Source organism: Megalops cyprinoides, chromosome 23, assembly GCF_013368585.1.
Source record: "Megalops cyprinoides isolate fMegCyp1 chromosome 23, fMegCyp1.pri, whole genome shotgun sequence".
Lineage (NCBI taxonomy): Eukaryota > Metazoa > Chordata > Actinopteri > Elopiformes > Megalopidae > Megalops > Megalops cyprinoides.
The window spans coordinates 11,777,420-11,802,047 of NC_050605.1; the positions used below are offsets into that span (position 1 = coordinate 11,777,420).

General features: G+C 40.3%; 1 protein-coding gene and 1 pseudogene across 1 annotated transcript in view; one reads left to right on the top strand and one right to left on the bottom strand.

Moving 5' to 3' along the window:
• The window catches only part of LOC118770151 (ras-related protein Rap-1b-like), a 43,737-nt gene extending 34,587 nt beyond the window's left edge, over nt 1–9,150 (top strand). The window contains exons 6-8 of the mRNA XM_036517635.1: nt 2,090–2,233; nt 5,954–6,069; nt 7,761–9,150. Of these exons, the coding sequence (XP_036373528.1) occupies nt 2,090–2,233; nt 5,954–6,040 (231 nt within the window). The 3' untranslated portion in view covers nt 6,041–6,069; nt 7,761–9,150. The remainder of the gene's footprint in view (nt 1–2,089; nt 2,234–5,953; nt 6,070–7,760) is intronic.
• Nucleotides 9,151–21,350: 12,200 nt separating this feature from the next.
• Nucleotides 21,351–23,608, bottom strand: LOC118770687 (annotated as a pseudogene).
• Between the last annotated feature and the right edge of the window lie 1,020 nt (nt 23,609–24,628).

Here is a 24,628-nt window from a genome sequence, read left to right on the forward strand (position 1 = left end):
GTTAAATTCCTGTCACCTTTCTGTTTTCTGAGCCTGCTGCTCTGAGCTCCATGCCAAACAGTTCAGCAGAGCCACCATTTCATTATTTTCCCATACAAGTAGACTTTCACTGTGTTATTGTTGGGCTATTTATTAAATTTTCAGTTTATCCGCACTGACTCACAGTTCAGTTTTTGACATTAACAGTTAAATGAATTATAAATACCACAAACAATAATTAGTCCAACTGTAATATTATTCCTACATAATATGAGCAGAAGATAAACCCACTCTTGCCCAGTAGACACAGGCATGCTTTTCCTCCCACACTGTTGGCAGGGCTGTGTGTTTGTTGCACTGGGTCCTACAGTGGTGAAATACAGAGGCTGTCAGATGAAAGGGAGAAGGAACAGGGTTCCATTGCTCATAGACCCACTTTATTTTTGTCCCCTGCCTCACTGAGGAACCAGTGCAAGCACTGGTTTCTGCCGATGATTGCCAAGCATTGTCATCTGGCCACTTGTGTTCCTGCCTCTTTGTGACATGCTGGAAAGTGCTTGCCTTCCATGCTTTGTGACCCATGTCAGCCCTGTGCCCTGGTCTGAGTGGGGTGGTCTCTTCAAACCAGACAACCTGTCTGCCTGCACACCTCACAACACACTGAAAGGTTGTTGCCATAATTCATGAATTGTAGGGGGATTTACAGTAGGTCATTGTAGTACACTTCTTGATTGCTCTCATGGAGCATTTGTATGCTCATGCAGCAGACGGTAAAAGGGAATGTGAACTTCTTTACGAACAGTCACCTCGGCCACCACCATATGTATTGTTGGTAGATGTCCCAGATACCAAAACGAGTTTTATTCCGATCAAGAACGTAGCAACATTCGTAGCAAAGTCAGGAAGGTTTATATGCACAGCCGCCGTGGGAACAACAGCATGGAGCAGAAGTTCAACAGATATAGGATGTAGTTCTTTCTTATACAGTTACAGTAGCTACATTTACATATGACTTACAATGACCAGAGGGGGTGCTGTTTCTGATTGGTTCTGTGGAGTTGTGCATTGCTAAACAGCTCCCTCTCTAATTGGGTCTCTCCTGAACCTCGTTACCTAATTGGCGCCGTAGGGTTCAAACTTCAGCGGTGAGGTCCATATATGGTCACGGGGAACCCCGTGTTCCTCAGACTGTTATCATCAAGAGCACCTTTTGGCTCCGATCGGATGTAGCGGCATCCCTTTGTATTCTAACATGCATCACTTGCCTCCGGATCAAACGCCATGCCACTCCACAGAACTTCTCCTAACAGTAACAAAGTGGAAAATTGACACCACAGAGAACATGAACACATGCCATTGTTCCTTTGCTTAACGGTATGGTGATGTAACAATCAGAATTATTCCCCCATGAATTATTCCCCCATGAGGGCAGCAGTGTAGCATAGTGGTTAAGGAGCAGGACTCGTAACCGAAAGGTTGCCGGTTCGATCCCCGCTGGGACACTGCTGCTGTACCCTTGGCCAAGGTACTTAACCCACAATTGCCTCAGTAAATATCCAGCTGTATAAATGGATAACATTGTAAAGACTGTAAAGACTGTAACACTGTAACCTATGTAAGTCGCTTTGGATAAAAGCGTCTGCTAAATAAATGTAAATGTAAATTATAAATATATACCTTTGTTTCATAGAATGATGACAAAATTTACTCCCAGGCAATTTGAAGTTGTGATGTTGCTAAGATACAGCTTGGAAAACTCTTCAGTGAAGAAAAACACAACATGTCCACCCTTAACAGAGATAGCAGTTATAATTGCACAATTTACTGACAGGCTGTCAGTGAGAGGCTAATGTAGCCCACACACCTACACACACATATAGCTAGAATGATTGTGATTTGAAACCAAAAAAAGAACCGTGCTCCTTATTTCTCCTCAATAAAAAAAACTTTCAGTTTGTTTAAATAATTGATTTGTGTGTCAGTTGGTGCTGTTGAACTTAACAGTGAGCTCGGTCAGTACTAGAACAGCGGAACTCCACCTGCACCCCTTTATTCTGAGTCTGTTTGGCCAATGGCAGCTCAGCCCTCGTGTGTGTTCCCGCCCTCTCAGGTGCCCATGATCCTGGTGGGGAACAAGTGTGACCTGGAGGATGAGCGGGTGGTGGGCAAGGAGCAGGGCCAGAACCTGGCCAGACAGTGGAACAGCTGCGCCTTTCTAGAGTCCTCAGCGAAGTCGAAGATTAACGTAAATGAGGTAAATTCACACCCCTGCCTTTCGTTTATGCAAGCGGAATGTTTCAGTTTTTTTTATTTTTTTTTTTTTAAATATTTTCTACCATGAAACCAATGTCACCTTAAAATAGTTAGTTTTGAATTTCAGTGTTTTTCAATAAAATATTTTTAAATGTTATAAACTAATTACTAACTGATGTAACTAATACAGATGGATGGATGTGAAATGCTTTTATCATGTAATTAAACACACACTCGGTAGCTGCAGGCCAGTTGGAAAAATACTATAATGTTCTGTTTTCTGTTAATGACTTTATGTCAGTGTATAATCCATCACTGGATCAACATGACCTGTTGTTCAAAGATAATGCCATTTTTCCCCCCTCGTTTAATGGGCTCAGATTGTCACTGAATGGCCACTGGGCCAGTTGCACAGTGTTATTTTCACCGTCCCTCAGATATGCTTGGTTTAACCTGAAATGTTGCTAGTTTGTGATTTTTTTTTACGAGCCGTTTGCCATCTTAGCTTGTTGAGTAAGATCGCAAAGAGCTATCATAATATTAGCATGGCATTTAAAATTCATACAGCCAATTTACTCAATATTTCCAGGATTCACTGCCCATAGTCATCATTAGACTTAAGGTGTCGATAGATTTGCTCTGGAGAGCTGGCTGCAGACCTGTTGTGGGTAGACATTAGGTCGACCCTGTGTCCTTTACCTCCATTCCTGACTCCTGTTTAATGAGCTGTAACTGGACTGAGTGTCACACCCCAGTGACAAGTAAACTGGTATTAGTGGTGTCGTGGACATGATTACTCAACAAATATGCGTAAATAAGTATTCAAAAATATAAGGCATTGTTGAAGGGAACTAGACTACAGAATGCATTAAGTTCCAGTGATTGTCAGGGTACTGCTGTTGTACCAAGGTTCTTAGCCTGATTATTTTCAGTAAAAGAATGTGCAAGAATGTAAAATATTTAAGTCGCCCTTGGCAAGGATGACAGCTTAGCAAATAAGTAAGCCAGAACCTAAGCAATAAAATTACAGAAAGGCACCACTTTCATTAAAATGATATATAGGGCAGCACAGCAGCAGTGAATTTGCAGGGTATGGCTTTGTCCAGCCTTAGCACAGCTCAGCACAGAGTCCCATTGGCATTATGTAGGTGCCAGTTTGTTCCTGGATAGCAGTGTGACTCATTCCCTAAAAGCAAAGCTAGAGCGACAGTCTGAAATGTTATCTTCTGACCCCATACTTGTCATCTAACATAAATATCTAATTGGAGCTTATATATCTAATTTTCTGGAAAACGCCCCTTGAGTGTTAAAAAATGTAGGTAGGTAACAGCTTGCTTGGACTTTCTAAGCTTGTGCTAAATTAGTGGGCCTAGTATTTTAAATTTTGGCTTTTCGACATGACACTTTCCCTATATTTGATTTTCAATAACAACCTCAGGTGCCTCTTGATTGAACAAAGAATGGCAAGTTACTGAAGGTTTCCGCCTGTCAGTTCAGAAGAGGACTCTCAGAAGAGAACTTCTCATTTCAGTAAAGGCCTGACAGTTACTCCATAAAGTAGCCACTGCACTTATTCCAAAAAGATAATGAACAAATAGGTTTAAAGGGAATAAATTCACACCAGGAGTGGTCATGTTTTTGTAAGGGGTGGGTGGGGGGGGGGGGGGGGGGGGGGGATTGTGGACACAGTCAGGCTGGCTTACCATGAACCCAACTGTTCAGAAAAACAATAGTGATAATGATATAGCATGATGAGGCCTAAAGGACAATGTAATCTTCAGGTACACCTGCATCTAGTGACTGATGTATGGTGGTATACTTGACTTCCCTTGTCTCATCAGGTTGCACAAGTTAACTTGTGATAGGGCTTGAAAATTGCTATGCTTACACTCCCTGGTCTGGGAGTGTTTTAGCCTTGTCTGACACTGTTTCTCATTCAGCGTGAATGGAAACACTTCCGTTCTTTTGTGCTGGAAGTCGCTCTGGATAAGAGCGTCTGCTAAATGAATGTAATGTAATGCATTCGGTCAAGGGCCATTTTTCCCACCACAGGAGGGTAAATTTTGAATGGAGGATAGACACAGCCCCCACTGCTTCATCTGAAGCACTTGTAGGCGCCTGATGAGTCATGACAGTTAGGTGATGCAATGAAGGAACCCTGGCCAATTTAACCTCCCCAGCCCTGACAGAATAGAGACAGCAATTATTTGTTAGAGAAATCCCATAGGTGTGCTTGTCATAGTAAAATGTAAGCAGCCAACCCAGTGAAAATCATTTATAGAACATCCACTGCAGTATATCTAGTGGTTGTTTTATAAATGTTCTGTGCGTTCTATGCTCTGGACAGCAGGGAGAGGCTAGAATTATAGGACTTTGATGGGTGGTTGAATCAATACGAGTTGAGCTGTGCAATGTGTAGGTTGTGTTTCACGATGCAGGCTATTTTGATCATTAAGCCACAGATGGCTTGCACCAGGGGAGGGCTGTAGCCAGGAGATAGGCTGTGCCAGGCTCTGGGGTGCTGGTCTGACTGGTTACTTTCACTTCTTTCTCTCAACCTGATAGATGTATAATCCAAGTACTGATTGATGTATTATCCAAGTATGGATCCAGTTACCCTCTTTATAAGGTATTCTGTACAACATCATCAGTCCCCACAGGCAGATTTTTTTTAATCTGTGGTAGCTACCAAATGGAGCTGAAAGCATGGAGCATAGAAAGATGTTTCAAGGCAACCCATTTTAAAGCTTTAAGGCAAGTGAGCACTTTCCTTTCAGGAAGATGTCTAATAGAAAATGGACTTCTGCAACTAGCAGGAAACTGGTGCCCAGTTTACAGCACTTGCCAGTATCAAAGCAAGCAGTGTTTGTAACAATGAAGCACTCTCATCAGGCACTGTTGCATAGGCTGTGAGATTAAACTTTCCCCCTAATATCTGATCCCAGACCAGTCTTGGGGAGATTCACTATGCTGGATAGAGACAGGGTTAGGACAAGAGAGATGAAAGTGACTGCAGTTCTGTATTGGTCACATCTGTTAGAACATAGTGTTCGCTCAGAGTGCTTTACCATTATGTCCTGTTTCATTCTTTTTCTATGAGCAGTGAAAGGGATGCCGTAGCTCTGGCTCAGAGAAGAAGCCTTGTTGGTCACAGTGATGATGGCTCTGTTTGAATATTACAGACAGTGTACCAGGGTACTGCCTCAGAGGGACACATTCACGCGAGTATCTGTATACCCACAAAGTATCTTTTTGCCTCAAAAAACAGACATCTTATTTGTATTTTGTGTTCTCACCATGCCCTCAAGCCATAAGTCCTGTCAAGTCATGCAGTGAAAGATGTCACTCAAATGGTCATTGGAGATTGGAGAAAGGGTTGACTGTGACTGGATTTGATTTAGAACGTGAAGCAATTTGTGTTGTTGTTTTTTTTATGAATGTTTAAATGCTCTTGGGATGGGATTGGGAACCACAGCACTGCTCATCATTTTTGTCCGAGCGCACTTTCAGCCCAGAATGCTTTATGAATGCCCTTGCTGCCTTGACAGTTAGAATGCATTATCCATTTATAAGCAGGTATGCTTTTTTTTGGCCCCACACAGAAACGCAACCAGGAAATCCATTGTCATGTATTATTCCTGTTTGTTTTTAAATGCTTTCAGGCTCTTCTGTATCTGTCTGACTGGGATTTTTTGTTTGCTTGCTTGTTCTTGTTTGTAAGATCTTCTATGACCTGGTTCGGCAAATCAACAAGAAAACTCCAGTACCTGGTAAAACAGGCAAAAAGTCCACCTGCCAGCTGCTCTAATACACATCTGCACTGTTGCTCTGAGCCAGGTGAGTGGGGGAGGAGTCACGGATGAAGGGGAGGAGTCAGAGTTGGCCTTAAGGGAGAGTGTATGGGTCAGACGTGGAGGAGTCAGGTAGCCGATTCCAAAATTCGCCTGCAAGTCATCATTGTGGAAGTCAAAAAAAAAAGAAACACCTCCAAGGTTAAAGGCTGTTCCAATCCAACCATGGTCAGTTTGGCTAAAGGAGCAAAAGATGATCCTGCTGACCACCACAAAATGGCTGCTTCCATTGCAGTGGCATTGTGACAAAATAGATTTGTAAACGATACCATTTTCCAGAGGACAGCGTTTACTGTTGTGTACCTTTTTGAGTATCTCATGTTCAAGCCAGTGCACTCAGAATCACTCCAAAACTAAAACTGCAATTACTTTCCTTTGTTGTAAAATTGTGTTCCCTTTTCCGTTTTGACTCAAGAGCTTGAAAGAGATTGCATTTGGCCTTCAGGCCTTCAATACCTCCACTGATGCAGGGGTCGTTTCCCAAGGACCACCCCCCTGAGAGTGCCTCTGCTCAGCCTCTCTTCCTTACACAGGTGTCCCCACACACACATGCGAAAGGCCAGGTGCCACCACACAGCAAGGCAGAGCACCACTCGACAAGCTGGCCTTGGATCACGACACAGATAATGGCTTATCTGTGATTACTATAAATGTCTTTTCATACTTGCAAAGCAGCAGTGATTTTTCAGAGGTTTCACCCACAAGCAATTGCAAACCAGACCGGCATAAGCCCGAGCAGTGGAGCTGGCAGTCAGGAGGTGATGTGAAGGCAAGGCATGTGCAGAGGAGAGAAAGCACTGTGGCACAGTTCAGATTTGGAAGCAGGAGCGGTAATGATGACACTAGCGCACCAGCATGTGACTGCCCATGCCGTGATCCACTAATTTCAGGACCCTCAGGGGTGTTACAAGATATGATGTTTCAGTGATATGTTTCAGTGATTAATCATTTTACATGCTGATTAACAATCATATCAATTATCTGTCACCTGTGTTTATTTCAGGTTTGTATTTGCATCCCAGTCTAAAGAATCCGCTCTGAGTTTGAAGTGGATTCATCTGGGGGAAAAAAAAATATCTGGGTCTCCTGGTTTAATAATCTACCATGGTTACAAGTCCCTACCAGTACTTGTCACTTTGCATAGCCTATGCACATAAAACATTTCTGTAATGTTAAGGTTTATAATTTTGCAATTTTTGTATGTCTTACCATACCATGCTTTGTACCCGATACAGTAGATAATGAATATCAATAACAGATGATACATCATCAAAATGCTCTGAGGTACTGAAGTATGTGTAAAGAGTTTGCCCTTCCAGATTGCTAATATAAGATCTGAATGCACCTAATTCATATTACACTAGTATTAGTATGATAACTAAATGCATCATAGCACCTGAATAACTGGCCTGGAGGTCATTCCTTTTTCGGTTGCTTGCAGTTACCTCTTACTATAATCACCATTGACATACATTTGCCAAGGTCAACTTCTCCACCTCCGAGTCCTCACATAAATGTTTGGTTGTCAGCACTAGAGAAGGCTTGTGATCTTGAGTTACAGGAGTCTAAAAAGTTAATATCAAACCATTATGTCTAATTGTCCCCAGCGGGGTTATGATTGTTTACACATTTAAGTAAGGATCACCCGTAAGCAGTCGATTCCCACTTCTCTTCCAGGTCTGATAAACTGCTGTCCCTCTCGGCAGTGCCAGCATCTCGACTTTACTAAACCAACATCCGGTGGACTTTCCTGTGTGGTGATTCCCTTTAACAAGCGAAACCAACCAACCAACCGACCGATGAATTCAAAGCTACCACGTCAATTTTTTTTGCACATAGATAACTGCAATGGCCCTACAGTGTCGCAAGAAAGAGATTTTTACTTATGTATAGATATATATTCAAATCATATGCAACTGTATGAATAAAGACCCACAGCCTACACACAGTATTACTGCTAATGGAGAACACGCCTTCCTTCCACCTCCGTGGTACATGTAAGATTCATATTTCTGACCAGACTGTAAGTTGCCAGGTGTTTATGTTGGCGAGTACAGTAACATGTATAAGCACCACTTTTCTAGCAAGAGAAGAGGAAGTCCAAAGAGCGCCTATATAGCCTATTTCATACAGCTAACTTTGCTCCTTGGGTATTTTATACTGTTTTTTTTCCCTTTTTTATCTTTGACTTTTTTTCTTCCTTTTTTAAGTTACTAGATTTTGTTGTACCAAGATGCTTTATTGCAATTGCTCTTAATTTTATGTTAGTAAAACCTGTGGATACAGCGATATCTGTGTAAAAAAGAATATGAGTATAATGGTTTTCTTTCACTATTATGTTGTCTTTAGCCTATAATACTGCCTTCAAATATGTTTTATTTTCTTTTTATTTTCAGGAAAGTCCAAAAGGATTTTCATTTCAGCCTATTTTTTTTATTTCATTTTTGTCACCTCGATGTTTGTACAATGGGGGTTTACAACAGGGGCTCTGTTGGGAGGAAGATGGATCAGGTTTACTAAGAGGCCCAGCCAGTGAGAGCCCAACGTCTGTAACTTATTACATTTCTTCAGCTATATTGCAACAATTCAGTTTGAGCAGTCATGGTTTGGGTCAACTTGTACACCATCCTGTTCCTCTTTAAAGAGTCCCTGATCTACAACAGGAAGTATATATTTTAAAATGAGGGTTTTTAAAAAAAAATGAATAAAATGTCATTGAAGAAGTCATTCTCCATGCTTCTGTTGCTGTAGATTCTCACTGTATCCCCCTCCTTATCCTCACCCCAGGCCTTCCCTGATCATGCACATGTTGTGAATTGAAGATATATGAAACAAAATTGCCTGTCGATGTATTGGGTCACCTGTAACATTTGAGTTGAGATGTTTGATGGTGGACGAGTAACTGTGGGTTTGTTAGTAGTGAGTATCAGGAAGCTCCTAAAATGGAAATTCAAGTTCAACTGGGGAATGGAAAGTTTTGAGTTTTTTTTTTTTTCCTGTGATTCTGCTGACATGTTTAAAAAGAATGCCTTGTTGCTTTGTGTGCATCAAACAAACAAAAAAAAAACAACTTCTGGATGTAAAGATTGTATGTAAATGTCCCAGAACCAGGCCACAGTGTAAATGCAACATCGTTTGGGGGTGGCCAAATGTAAACTAAACGCCTTAATTAAAGTGGTGCAATTTTGTATAACCTCGCATCTGTAGTTCAATAAATTGGATTGCCATGCAAGGGCTCGTCGTTAAGATGATCTGCCACTTGAATGTTTTGTGTATTACTTTTTAGCAAAGGTGGTTAAACCTATTAAGAAATGTTCCCCTTTTACGGTCTTGTGACGGGCAGGTTGACCTTGGAAGAAAAGCAGCAAAGGTGAAGCTTGTTTCACCCACAAACTGCATTTTCAGTGCACTGGCACAGTATCTCTGCAACACTGGGACAATGTTACATCATAGCTGGGGAAGTGAAATGTCAGAGCACAGCTAATGTGAACTGTATCCATCCTTTTTGTAGAGAATTTGCATCCTTTTCACCTGACTCATAACACTGTATGATGTCACTGATATTGATCAAACTGTATACTTATCAGGTCTTAAATATTAGCATATGAACCTATATTTTTAAAGGCTAGAAGTACATTAAAAATGAGTAAACCTTGTTTGATTCATCCTTGTTTTTGTAGCTTTTGTTCCATATCTGTAACAATGTATTAACAGTAAATAAGTGCTTTCTCAGTCTAGTAATACTGGTAAATGCTTTCTCAACAGTGTGGTCAGTTCTGGCAATGCTTACAAACATGTAATTTCATTCTTGTTGATAATGACGCTTAATTACAGTGTTTTGCAGAAGTTAAAATGTATTGAATTAACGTCAGCGTGAAGTTTACTCTTAAAATAATTACACAGAAGAGTAATAACTAACAAGTGCGTCAGTTGTTAATCAAAACCGCTGGCAAGCTATTCCATTCCTTAGGTCAGAGGCACAGTGGTAGTGGAAGTATTTTAGTGGTAGAAGTTGCTGCATTTTCTTATTCCATTTGAAGACAAATAAATCCACCGTTGGTGGGCGCAATGGAGGAATTTATAAGACGACATCCCCTCGACGGCCGTCGTATGCCTGGCGCATTTTGTGTTGTCATTTCCGTGGTAGGTGAAACTAGCAAACAGCTGTTTTTGCGGTATATGCGAGCAAACATTGTAACGTTACCGTATGTTCAAAACAGTTGTGCTTAGAAGATCACAGAAAAAAAGCATATATCGTGCACCGAGAGCTGTTTCAACTCCAACGCACGGCAGAGGCTTTTTTTTCTGGATGGTGTTCGCTTGCTAGCTAAATTAGGTTTCTAAACCAGATGAGCTAACCATGGCTACTCTGTTGCGCGTCCTGTTTGGAAACGATCGCGTCGTAGTCGGGTTATTGGTGAATTTTCTTTCGTCGATATGCATTGTATTTATCAACAAATACATTTACGTGCGTTATCTTTTCCAAACATGGCATTAACGTTCATTCATTTCGCGGTGACACGGCTCGGACTCTGAAGGGGGGAAAAGATGGACATGTTTTCCCCAAAGAGCGTACGACTCGCCAAAATCGTCCTGCTCGCTTTATGCTTCTGCGGGCTTGTCGCTTTAACGAACCTTTCCCTTCAAAACGGTAATGATGACAGCCATTATAGTTATTATTCAGACAGTATATTATAAAAAAACATTTTCCTCCAAGGTAAAACTGATTTTGGTGCTAGTAGTAGGTAGTGGCATGTCATCATTTTTTGCCAATGAAAAGATCACAGTCGTTTTGAAGTGTCTTGTAATGAAGATAGTGATTATCCCTTGGAAACGGTGACTGAGAAGGAGTATAGTGATTGCTTAATGTATATTGACACCATCCTGACGGTTATGTTAGTGTAGTAGATCCTCATCCCTCTCAGTGTAATATTGAACTCTGTCATGATGTGAGGTTTAACCTACTGGGAATCATCTTTGTCATTCTGTCTGCTTTTTATGACCTCCCTCTACCAAGTGGCCCTCACTTTATTGATATAGATATGTGATCATCAGTTACTTAGCTAACTGTTGTTTGCAATGTGGTCAGCTGTTATAAATGCTGTCTGAGAAAGAGTAGTCACAAACATGAAGGGCTGCGTTCCAGAGAACCGTTTGGTCTCTATATTTCAGATCTCCAAAGAGCAGTCACGCAATAGATTAAATGGAAAACCCGTGGAATTTCACTGAATTTTATCTCCCCATGTCACCCCTATCTCTTTTCACTTTTCTTCTTTACTCTTTAACTTAGTAAATGTTATGTTCCTCTCTCTTCTCCTCACTGTTTTGCTTCCCCATTCCTTCCCCTTGCTCAGTGCATGGGTGCAAAGCAGCCAAGCTGCAGGTGAACTCCATGCAGCTTCTGTACTAGCAGGCCCCTAGTTCCTCTGTCCTCCCGCTCGCCCTTGCGCCCATCTTTGAACCCTTGACTGGGGAGGTTGGCATCTTTGGGCTCTGGTGCCTATCTTCCTTGATGAACCCTTTCTCCTCATAAGGTCAGAGGTCAAATGCACAGGTGTCTGGGAAGTGTAGCATTATGAAATGTTTTCTTTTTAAATGTGTGCACAGTGGGTCACACTCAGATCACTGTGCGCTCCATTACACAATGCATAAAACACTTTTCGGAAAGTAATGTAAGAATTGTCAAATGTAGGAGTCTTGTGAGGTTCTGTGACGCTACATCACAGCCAGATTATCGGTTGGTAGGGTCAGTGTGAGTAGGCTTCTGGGAGTGCGCTGGATGCCACCAGGATCCAGTAATCGGCAGCCACGTAGGTGACATGAGGTCCACAGTTAAGGCAAGCTTTTTATCTGTTCATCTGAGGAGCTGTGGAGTAATTTACCTGACCAATGCATTACTATATTAGGAGTATGGAAGGTTTCTCTGTCTCATATAAAGGTATTTAATAGGAAACTTTACTTATAATTAATACTTTCTCAAGAGAAAATGTGGAGCTAGTTTTTCTAGCTACACCAATACAATAGAAGCTTTAAAGCAACGTGGTATAGATAGGTCACTGAATTATTAGCCAGTGCAGAATGCACCAATAAATTGTATGATTCTCATGCTTGTTGGTTTGGCCATTAGATTGAAAACATGCATTAAAATAAAAGGAAAGATTTATGAACAGGGGCTGCTGTCCCTAAACTCACTACGATTTTGGAGGCAAATGATGAGACATTGACCATAAACAGGATGTTTTGGATAATTTAAATGCAAGAGGTAATTCTAAATACTCATTCACTTAGTATTACTGTAGAAAAAGGAAAGTTACACAAAAGGTGTGGGAAGACCACCTGAGATTTGTCCCTGGAAATGTGCCATTACTTATTTACATAAATGACCTTTCAGGCGGACACATGAGGAATGAAAGTAAAATTAAATGAAAGTAAAGACCACCAAATACAAACCTGTGAGCAATGAATGTTTTAGGCTGGAATATTTTATGAATGCTCTAAAACACCATGGTCATTTTTAAAAAAAGATATGTAATAACTATGTGAAATAACAGACCTAGGATCTAGGTATTGTGTTAAAAGCAATAAAAAAGCCAAATAGGATACTGATGTGTAACACAAGTATTGGGTACAAATCAGAGATATCTCTGTTATCCACAGGATGGCAGTGTTTCTCATTCATCTTACATCACCCTGGACTCCACGCTGATGCAGTAAGCTGCCATCATACAGACTCTATGCAGTTAAGGTCCATCAGATCTCTTCCTCACTCTTACTGTGCACTTCAGTGAAGAACCTGAAATCCAGTTTTATACTGAAGTTGGTAATTATGACATCCAATGTTTTCTTTTCCAGAACCAATAGTGTGCTGTACAGATCCAGTTCAGAGAGGGACTTGCTCTTAGCAAACATATCTGACTGTTCCTCATCATCTCAGCATCATCTCTCTCTGCCTTCCGAGCTGAAGGATTGACTCAACATCACAGCACACTTTGCAGACTTCACCCCTCTCAGACTGACTGTCTCGGGGCAAAATAGGTGGGAGTGTTAGATATCAGGGAATCTCACTTCTACAACAATATATAGAGAGCGAAACCTTTACAAATTAAGGAGCATATTTATTCATTTTTTATTTTTTTAAACACCTGAATAGGTTTTTGAAGTATGCCCTGAATGGAACGGCCTTCATGGGATGTTGTCATTATTTGTCATTATTTGTGACACTGTGACACTGGAGGTCAGCCTTCAGCTCAGGTCCACTCAGCTCAGCTGCTAGGAGAAATTGCAACAGATGTAATAATGAAGATGTATCTTGTTTCATAACTAGTTTCTCGAGAAAACATGAAACAAACAAAAAAAAATTACCAACAACTATCTAATACATGTAGAAGAAAACTGGGAATCAAATTCCATAAATCTCTATAATGAAAAACACTGACAATGTATGGACTTCACGTTTCTGTTAGCTTACTACACATTTTTCTGTCATTTTAGTTCAAAACAAATTGTATCTAATAATATTTTGTTTGACAGATTCAAAATTTGACTGCTAATTCTGTGTTCATCATTAGAGCACTAAACCATATTCAAAAGGGCCAAAGGTATTCTGAAAGGAATTCTGAAAAGGGATTTGTGAAGTATTAATTGTAAGGACACGTTTCAATGTCTGTGAGGTGAGACTCAGAAGTGTTGGAGAATGATAAAGAGTCACTGCATACATGCTAATCTATGATCTTTGCAGAGCCTACACAGGAGGATGGAATCAGATAATGTGGATGTCACAAGATGCACAAGATGCATCCCTTCCTCTCTTCAAGATTATTGTGTAGATACTGATGATCATAAGTTAAATTCATCATTTAATTTGAAAAGCCATTTCCCACTTCTGTGACAGCTGACCTAGACCTTCGTTGTTCTGGTGTTGAAAATACAGAAAAATTAAATTTAGAATGGTGACGCAAACATGCAACAGATTGTTAATTTTCAACAGGAAAACCATATTGTCACCACACAAAAATATAAAAAACAAAAAATTACTTCATGCAATGATAATTTACACCATTTTGTTACTAATAACCTTAAAATGGCAACAAAGCTGGCCTGACAAAGATGTCAGCATTCCATAATAACAACAACTTATCACAGCACTATCAAACTCTTTGTATATCAATATTTTGTGAAGAAAAAGATCGTTCATCTGTCATTTCTTGACTTCATTTTAATATAATTTGGAATAATTAAAAATGGCATCACAGAATATTACATTCCAAGCATCTGATATGTTGCCTGGATAGCAGCCCCCCTTTTTCCAAATGTCACCACATCATTTTTAAAACATATTTATCTCTTTATGTTTCTATGTAGGCTGTTTAAAATTCAGTAAATAATTTGAGGCTACCTGACTCATGACTTGGGAATGAATCATTTAGACTGGTAGCCCAAAGCATGCAGTACATTGAGAAGATTTTTTTTTCTAAACTGATTTATTTTGTTGAAAACTGCTCGCCACTGAAATTCACTCTGATGCATCCATTTATATTTACATTTACATTTATATTTATTCATTTGAAAGACACTTTTATGCAAAGCAACTTAAAAGTGATACAACATACAACATAAGCAAAAAGCCCTTACATGGCTTTTTCAACAGTATTCATCAACAATTCATCGTAATTCATCGTATATATCAACAATGTCAACAATATTAGAAGCACTGTATGACCAAGTTTCAATAGTTGGCCAGACAAGGTACAAACTGTCTGGTAGAGATATCAGTGCATTAAACCATGAAATGAAATATCATATATTTTTTATTTTTTAAAAATGGAAAACAATGTTTAAGACATTACATTGCAGAAATTACTTTAGGTGGTGGTGTCTCAGGTGATCAAGTGAGCACGGAAGAGCTGTGTCTTCAGATGTTTCTTGAAGACAGTGAAGGACTCAGCAGAATGTATGAGGTGTGGAAGTATGTTCCACCATCAGGGAACAATGGCAGAAAAAGTTCTGGATAGTGATTTTGTGCCACAATGTGACAGTGCATATTTATGTGAATCTATGTATATAGGTTGCAACCCTCTAATTAGTTGTGTATACTGTACAGAACACAACACCAGTTTCAATGCTTTGGTAGTATGTGTCCAGCATTTAATACATTAATTCTTATTAGTTATTAGTTGCAGAACTGTCTGACACATGAAAGCAGTATGATATAAGAGCCCCTTGCTTACGTTTGTTGACAATTAATATTGAATGTTAAATGGTGCTCATTGCGCACTGCATGATGTCACAAGAACTGCAGCTTTGCCAGCATCAAAAATAAATTTGAAACAGTCCATGCTATCAGAGGTTAAAAGTAAGTAATTATGTTTAATATTCTGTGAATAATGTCACAAAGGAGCAATCTGGACTTATTTTACAGTTTTGACGCTGCTTTGCTTAGCCATGCTTGTAGATTCAGATAGAGAATAATGCTGAAGAAAATTCATTGTAGCTCTAGGTTTAGATTTATTTTCCTTGAAAAAGGATTACATTTTATGTACACAGAATAAAACAATAAAATATACTGTTCCAAAGAACAACATTACAAAAGAAGAACATACTTGAAAAAACAACAACACAAGGTTTAATTACAAAGAAGTCCACAGAATATGAATTGAAAATCGCTAACATCATTGCATAAGCATAGATCAATCTATAGGTGTTAAAATAGATAGTTCCATAATATAATCTTTAAATGCTAAAATGCATTACACCACTGTAAGGTGGTTTACAGACTGGAATGCATGACCAGAAGAATCCACTTTTCAGATGAGGAAACATAATTTACACAATTTATTTAACTGTTGGTACTCGCACATCTAATTCAAGATTTTTCTTCTATAGGAAATATGAATGTTGCTCCTATAGTGCCTATTATAAAAATCTACTCTTGGTTCGGCCTCCTCTGTTATATCCACCTTCAGCTCAAGCCATTACCACACAAGACAAGATGACAAAAACATTAAGTAATTGTGCGGGATATGAATATTGTTCAAGGCCTATAAAGTGTACTTTCCTCATAAGAATCTCATTGGTCCAGCTGAAATGTACAGTCAATCGCCAACTTGTCCAGCATTGGAATGGAATTGAATCAAATGGAATGGAATGGCACATACAGCTACAGCAGACCAATGGAAACCAGGCTATAGTGAGAGAAAAGAGCAGGTGGCAGAGCTGAAGTATCTTCATAAAAGACAGAGGAAGTGATAGAACGAGGGATAGTGAAAGAATCTATGGAGAAAGAACAGACTCTCAGGCAGGGCTGCATCTTCACTCTTCTCCGCCTCATGGCTCTGATGTCCCGGCTGAACTCCTCAGGACCCTCTGGAAGGCTCGGTCCCTGCTCCAGGTCTTCAGAGTCAGAGTTACCACAGCACATGTAATCCCTAGCAGCCCACAGCCCATCAGTGAAGCCAACACCGCATACAAAGTGGAGTCAACGCCAATGGGGTCCTTCTGAGCCTCATACATCAGGTGAATCTGACTTCCAGAGAGGCACTTATCCTCTCTGTCCAGCGCTGCACAACAGTACTCCCCACTGTCTTCCATTGAGAGGTTAGAGATTACCAGAGAGAACTGAGGGTGGGATACATTCACTCGACCTCTCAGCTCCTTGGGGACTGGAACTGATGGATCCTCAGTATTCAGTATTATATCTTCCTGTTGTCCATTCCATCGGTACCAGACTCTGAAGGGATCTGTGAGGTTTGCATTACAGCTAAGAACAATACTATCGCCTAGTGTGAATGTCACAGTATAAGACTCCAGCACAGGGCAAACTGTAAAGAAATGAGATTCATATATTTCAGAATTAGAGCGATTCTGGCAGTAAAAAAACCCAGAGTGAGCTACTGAGACAGAGGGAATAACCAGGGAGTAATTGCCAGACTCGCTGCCATCAACCACATACATGTGCTCATCAGTGGGATTCCTGAGAAACTCAGAGCTGTTCTGTAATGTCACTGGTGACAGGAGACTCCCAGCAGGAGTTGTCCACAATACATCTGTTTCTTTCAGGTATGTTCCACAGCAGGGAAGAACAGCACTCTGTCCTGCCAAACGTACTACAACTTTGGGTTTCAGGAATATGAATATAATTTTGACCTTGTGACTCTCCGCCCCGTCTGACACTTGACAGTAGTAAATACCAGCATCAGACTCTGTGAAATGGGTAAGGATTAGAGACCAGCCATTGTCCAATACCTGTATTCTACCTCTCAGATCTTCCATGAGGAGCTCCAAGGACATTTCTGTGTCCAGGAACAAACCTATTCTGTCACGTTCCCGATACCATCGGATTCTTCTACCGTGTTCAGATTTGGTCTTACTACAGTTTAATTGTAAATCAGTATCACTTCCCCATGAAATGATCCATAATTGCATGTCAAAGTCTCTGTGATAAACCACTAAACTGACATTTAGCTGCTGTGAGATATCCCCAGATTCCCAGCATTCCAATCTGTAATCCCCAGAGTCAGACTGGTTGAGAGAGAGGAACTCTATAGATCTTTTCCTGATGTCGAGTCGAAGCTTCAGATCTTCAGGCAATGAAGAATTGTAAGATGTGTTTCCCAACAGCAGGTCACCCTCTGGACTGGATCTGTACAGCACACAGTAGTCCGCAGTTGCCGATGTTGTTTCAAATACATGGTTTTCTCCTTCCTGGTAGAACTTAAAGTCAGATTCTGTGCTGATGTGAGCAGTGCTGAGAAAGAGTGCCAGTAGAAGTCCAGTCTCCCTGAGGATGGCCATTCTGTCCCTCTGTCTCTGTCTGTTTCTCACTCTGAGTAATTTGTGCTGAAGCACTGTCTCAAATATGTTCCCCCTGCAGATATTGAATATCACAGGATGCACAACCTTTAGATAAGACTTTTGGTCATGGTAATCTAATTCTGCATCTTCCACCATTTGATACAGGGATCTGTGCAGTTCATCAACCACATGTCACATGCTATATCTGCTCTGTTATATTGTCACATAAAGGTTTTGGTTGTTGCCGATATGGATCTTGTGCTAATAGTAAACTATAATGTTTTGTATCTAAAGCCAGTCAATTCCAGGACAGCAAGGGCACAATGCATGCATTCGCCATCATGAGTGGGGCAGTGACAGGTCGGGCTGTGAAGTCACTGGGAAAGAACATGATTAACCCAGAAGGATTTGTAATAGGTTTTTGGCCATTTTTGTGATGAGACCAGACATGCAGCAGATGTCAGTGCAGATCCCTCCTGAGGGCCACAGCAGGCTCTATCTTTGTAACAGGCAACAGCTTAGTTCATCCTTAAGGACCCATTATGAGTGTATGACTGTACCACTACCACTGTCCAAGGGCTGAAAAGTTCACAGTCTGTGGGGAAACAGCAAGACCATCTGATACCTACTAAAGGGCAGAAACAGCCCTCTCTGCATCCATACCACCCCTCACAGCATCACAATGAAATAGATTTTATTGTTGTTAGGTTTTGTAGGACCTCCAACATACTTTGGAAATGTGGCCTGTATGTGTATTGGCATTGCTGTAAATTACCTACTGATCCTCATTGTGTGTAATGTTGTAGGACTGGCAGGCACACATTTTTCTCCTCTGCAGGCTAAGGTTTTCACTCACTCTGTATTTTATGAATAAAATATATAGTATTCCCTGGCACCGTTCTGGATTTGAGACTTCAGTGTGAGAGAGACCACAGATTTTGGGAGTGTTAAATGGTTCTGTAGCAATGTAAGTACAGGATCTTGTGTTATACACCATTAGGACTTGTAAAGGGTTTAATATGAAGATACAAACAAAAACATAAGCAAGCATTACATTGAATTGCATGCCTTTAGCAGTTTCCCTTATCCAGAGCGACTTCAAGAACAATATAACATAAGTGTGTCTTTCACAGTGACAGACAAGGCTAATACCATACCCAGACTTGTGAGCGTGAGCATCACACTATTGGAGCCCTACCACAAGTTCACTTTTGCAATCTGACAGAATCTGAACTGTCTAAACTGAGTCTGAGTCTGTGAGCTGAGACTCAGAAGTGTTGGAGAATGATAAAGAGTCACTGCATACATGCTAATCTATGCTCTTTGCAGAGCCTACACAGGAGGATGGAATCAGATAATGTGGATGTCACAAGATGCACAAGATGCATCCCTTCCTCTCTTCAAGATTATTGTGTAGATACTGATGATCATAAGTTAAATTCATCATTTAATTTGAAAAGCCATTTCCCACTTCTGTGACAGCTGACCTAGACCTTCGTTGTTCTGGTGTTGAAAATACAGAAAAATTAAATTTAGAATGGTGACGCAAACATGCAACAGATTGTTAATTTTCAAAAGGAAAATCAGATTGTCACTACCAGAAAGTATAAACACAAAAAATTACTTCATGCAATTACATGCAATTAGTTTACACCATTTTGTTACTAATAAGCACAAAATGGCAACAAAGCTGGCAAGATTACAACATTCAATAAAAACATCTACTTATGATAGCACTATCAAACTCTTTTTACATCAATATTTTGTGAAGAAAAAGACAGTTCATCTGTCATTCATTTTATTATAGTTAGTTATTATAGTTGGAAATAAATTTTAAAAAATAAATAAAAAAAAAACAGAATATTACATTCCATGTATTACAAATCTGATATGTTGCCTGGATAGCAGCTTCCCTTTCTCTAGGAAGCCAGTGAAGCGAGGTGAGGAGGGGAGTAACTTGACTATGTTTAGGGAGATTGTAGACAAGTCGTGCAGCTGCATTCTGGATGAGCAAGTTACAGTAGTCCAGGTGTGTGAGGACCAGGGCCCAAACTTGGAGCTGTGTTGAATATGTAGTGAGATAGGGGCGGATCCTTCGGAAGTTGTACAAGAAGAAGATGCAGGACCGATTCACCGCTGCCACCTCTGTGGAGCAGGACAGTTGGCTATCAAGCATTACACCAACGCTTTTGACAGTGCTATTGGTAGAAAGGCTTGTAGATTCCAGGCTGAGGGAGAGGTCTTGAAATGGGGAGGACTTGGATGGTAAGAAAAGCGTCTCAGTTTTACACAGGTTCAGCTTTAGGCAGTGGTCCACCATCCACTGTGAAATGACTTTCAAGCAAGCTGAAATGCGTGCAGAAACCTGTGTGTCAAATGGCAGAAATGATAGGAAGAGTTGCGTGTTGTCAGCATAAAAATGATATGAAAAACTGGGAGGAGACGACAGAGCCGAGAGATTGTATGTAAAGAGAGAAGAGGAAACGGCCGCTGCTTTTAGAGCATTGTGTTACACATGTGCTGTGCAGATTCATCAATCCTGTAATTATCTGGATGACATGCACCTGCTTATGGCCTATTTATCAGCCTATCCACACACGATGGAGATTAGTGGATCTTGACAGAATCTCCAACACATCAAAGCAGCATAGCACCCTAAAACAAAGCCACGGACACACATGAGTACCATACTTACCAGCAGTTGCCTCTCCAGTCTTACATGTCTGGCTCTGAAAGCAGGAAACTATCAAAAATAACCACTGTTTTCCCATGTAAACCATGTGCATCTGCAAAATTTGACACATATGTAACACTATTGGGGTTACATTACATTATTGGCATTTAGCAGATGCTCTTATCCAGAGCAACATACATAGGTTACAGTTTTTACATGTTATCCATTTTTACAGCTGGATATTTAATGAGACAATTGTAGGTTAAGTACCTTGGCCAAGAGTACAACAGCAGCGGGGAGTCAAACTGGCAACCCTTCAGTTACAAGCCCTGCTCCCCCCATTAAACTGTCGTTTTGACTCAGTGTAGTCATTATAGATCGCATAGCACTCACTGCACCAACTAGAGGGTCCTCGGTGTCCTGGCCAAGTTCCCAGTCTGGTTAAAATTCTAAACTTGGCTTTTCTGGCCCACAGTTTTATTGGTTAAATAATCCTCTACACCTCAGCTAATAAGTGTGATAAGTATACTGGTGCATAATCACTGCTGTGCATCACCAAGTTGGATCCTTAATATTGTTGGTAGTTCAGAGAGGTCACCCCCTGCCATCCCCTCCTCCTTAAAGTGCTTTAAGATCCTTTAAGAAAGACTGAAGTGGCCATACAATTCATAATCATTCATGTTGTTTTTTTCTGAATTTGGAAAACTGTGTTTAAAAAAAAATGTACTTCCTGTTCCTGATTGTATCAGGATATTTTGTTGAGTCACTATCATCTTGGCCTGCAAACAAAAACATAGCAGCAGTCACCATGGGGATGATAAGACAGTTACTAAAGTCTCACCCCAGTTGTAGTCTTTGATATCCTTCACATGCCTGACTCTGCAGGTGTATTGCTGGCCCTTCTCGGGGGTGAAGGGCCCGCTCTTTGTCAGGTGGAACTGCCAGGTCTGCTCAAAGGCCAGATCGGTCTGGTGGGTGTCCTTGATCTCCACCCCATCCTTCAGCAGGGTGATGCTGATGTCCGGGGGGTGGACCCACTGACATGGCAGATCAGCCTGTTGGCTTCCTCAAACTTCCCAGGATTCCAGCTGTACACCTGAACCTTCAGAGGGGCTGGAAGGGAGGAAGGTAAAGAAGCAAGCACAAGCTTAGATATGTATTCGCTGTTACATTCTCACACTCCCAAAGTGAAGCTAATGCCACTACAACCAAGATGGTTACAGGAAGTGTCTTGGTTGTAGCTCTAGTTGTTTTCTTCACAACGTGTCAATATCCAAGGTCAAGGTTACTTTATTTGTACTCGTAGGTAGATTTAATTTGCAGTGGACGAGTTCATACATCTTGACACACTTTTTTCAAACAACATAGACAGTAGACAGCATAGTAAATATGATAAAATTGCTCCAAATCCCAATCATCACTAAAAACCACTTGCACTAAAAACAAAAATAAATACAATAAATAAATAGGATAAATGACACGTTCCCTGAAATTTCCATGATACTTCTCTGAAATTTCCAAAAAGGACTTAAAATGTTAAACCCAGAGGAGAAATGAAGCATTTAACAATTTGCAGAATTTTCTCCATTATTTTAAACATTCGTAATTATGTTAATTATTCATGAATGACCAGACTCCGACTTACAGAACAAATTCAGTATGACTGAACAGCCTACTTTCACCCAGCAGAGGGCGTAGTTACACAACCTGTCTTACCACCTCTCCTTTCTTTATTGTGAACACTTCTAAAAAATCTATATTTGATACGGTGTCCCCTAGAGCTGTTCTTTTAACTCTATTTTCAAATCTGAAACTGGAAGGAGGCATGTGCTCAATACGTGTTTGATTCCCAGACAAAGACATTCAAATTTATAGATTTCTTTCTCTTTTTTTATCTCATCTCCTGTTCTGTGACTTCTCTGAGCTCAAGACTTGAAACAAGCCTGGAATTAGAGAGCTGCGCATAAATTAAGGGACAAGGTGACAAGTTCTGATGTTGTGAGGATTTCCCTTTAAGAATGAAAATAAAACTAATGAGGGGAACTCCACTCAGTATTCGTTGATGCTTCCAGCTCAAGGTGATAATTTAAATATTGTTCAGGTCTAACGAAATCCCGGTTTCATCACGAACAAATGAGGTTTGACGCGCACACTGAGTCGAGAATAAATTTTCTGTATGTCTACCAAGAAAAGACTCCTGCTCCTGACCAGCATCTTTATAAACGCATTTCATAGAACGATCCAGCATGTGGGTTTGAACTGATTAACAGAGGGCACGGTTTATTAATCTGTGGGTATAGCTTGGGTTCATAGGTGTTTGGGAGCGAATGACATGTTTCGTTGTTTTAAAAACACGGACTATGTCGAGAACCGCTACAGAAGTTGTCAGTAAATGCTGATCTGGGACGAGTTCTGCTGTTTAGTTTAAAGTAGTGAAGGTTAGAACTGTAGTTTAGGAATCTGGTTCTAGATCACTACTAAGGGGAACGTCAGTTGGCAACTATCATGCACAGACTCCGCCTTACCTAGAATTTCTGTTAATTTGAGGGTGCGAATTATTAAATCCTAAATACGAGTACAAGTAAACTGAAGGTATGAATTGCTAAATCGTAGGTAGATTGGTAAATTGAGGGCATGAATTTTTATTTTTATATCACATCTCCTAATGGGCTCCGTACAAAAGTTAAACACTGAGTGGCGTAGTTATCCTGACAAACGAATTTTTAAAAAGGAAAAGGGAAAACGTATGATAGCACTTTCGTTAGGTAATCTACCGGTGACGCAAATGTTGCAGATGTAAAGATATATTGTCTTTTTGTTCTCTTCATCTTAATAACACGAGACACTGAAACAAATGGATTTATTATTATTAAATAATTATTTACAAAGAAAGATAAATGGTAGGGGTGATTTCTCATTGCAACAAAGGATCAATGTTACAATTTTTGCTAGAACAAGAAGAATACACAGTGACATTTCTGAGGCAGAAAAATTAGATTTCACATAATGCTGGGGCACTTCTGAGGGAAGACTGCACAAGATGAAATACCAAGGGGTCCATGTTGTCAATGAGTAAGTTCAATGTCTCATGTGTCCCCTCGCTGCTGCTTGCAGTGCTTGCATCCAGCACACCATCGCCATAAAAAGCAAGTATTTCTCTCTGATGAATCATATTCCATCCAGCCAGACGTGCTGCATGCAGCTCTGCAGCCGTATGTGCCAAGGATTCTGACAATGTACACACTGTTCCAGAGCATCTGTTGGGTTCATGCTCTGTTGAGATTGGATTAATATTTGGAGAATGGTGTGGCCAGTCCACCACAAGCTTATTGCCCTGAGCTAAACCTGGATTTTAGGTCTGAAAGATAAACTAAACCTGTATCATTGTGCACACCCCCCATCCCCAACACACACAAACGCTCACACTCAAAAACAGTGTGAATAAGAGACCCCTCATCATTGAAAAAGCAATGATTGACAGACAATTCTGACCAAATTGCCCATTTTTAATTGGACCACGCGTGTGTTGTAATACTGTACGTGCAATATTAAGTTGTATCAGTGTACCAGGACCTGACATGATGATTGGGTCAGTTAATTAAGACCATCACAGGACACTGGTTGTAGGTTAACTTTTTAAATGTATGAAACTTTTTTTTTTTTTTTTTTTTTTTTGCTGGACTGTTAATTTTGTATTTAATGAATTTATACAGTAGACTGTGCAATACATCCCAATCTGTGAGACTTAGATTTACAGCACATAATGTGTAAATCCTACAAACAATTTTAACTGCATGTTAAAAAGGAGGAATGCCTTTCTGCAGAGTGAGAATGTAATCAAAATGGCTTTAACCAAAATGGATTTTCAGTAACATAAATTTTAGGCTGCTTATCCAACAAAAAAACAGCAACATTGATGAGCTCCCATGGATATTGAGATATTGAGTTAACAAGGTGTCAAGATGTAACTAGGTAACTGCACAGCATTTTTAAATGATGAAAAAAGGAGCAATAACCTCGCTGTGTTATTTTAAGATACTTTTGTTTTCATTTGTGGGGAAGTGGTCAACATTTTTTTGCA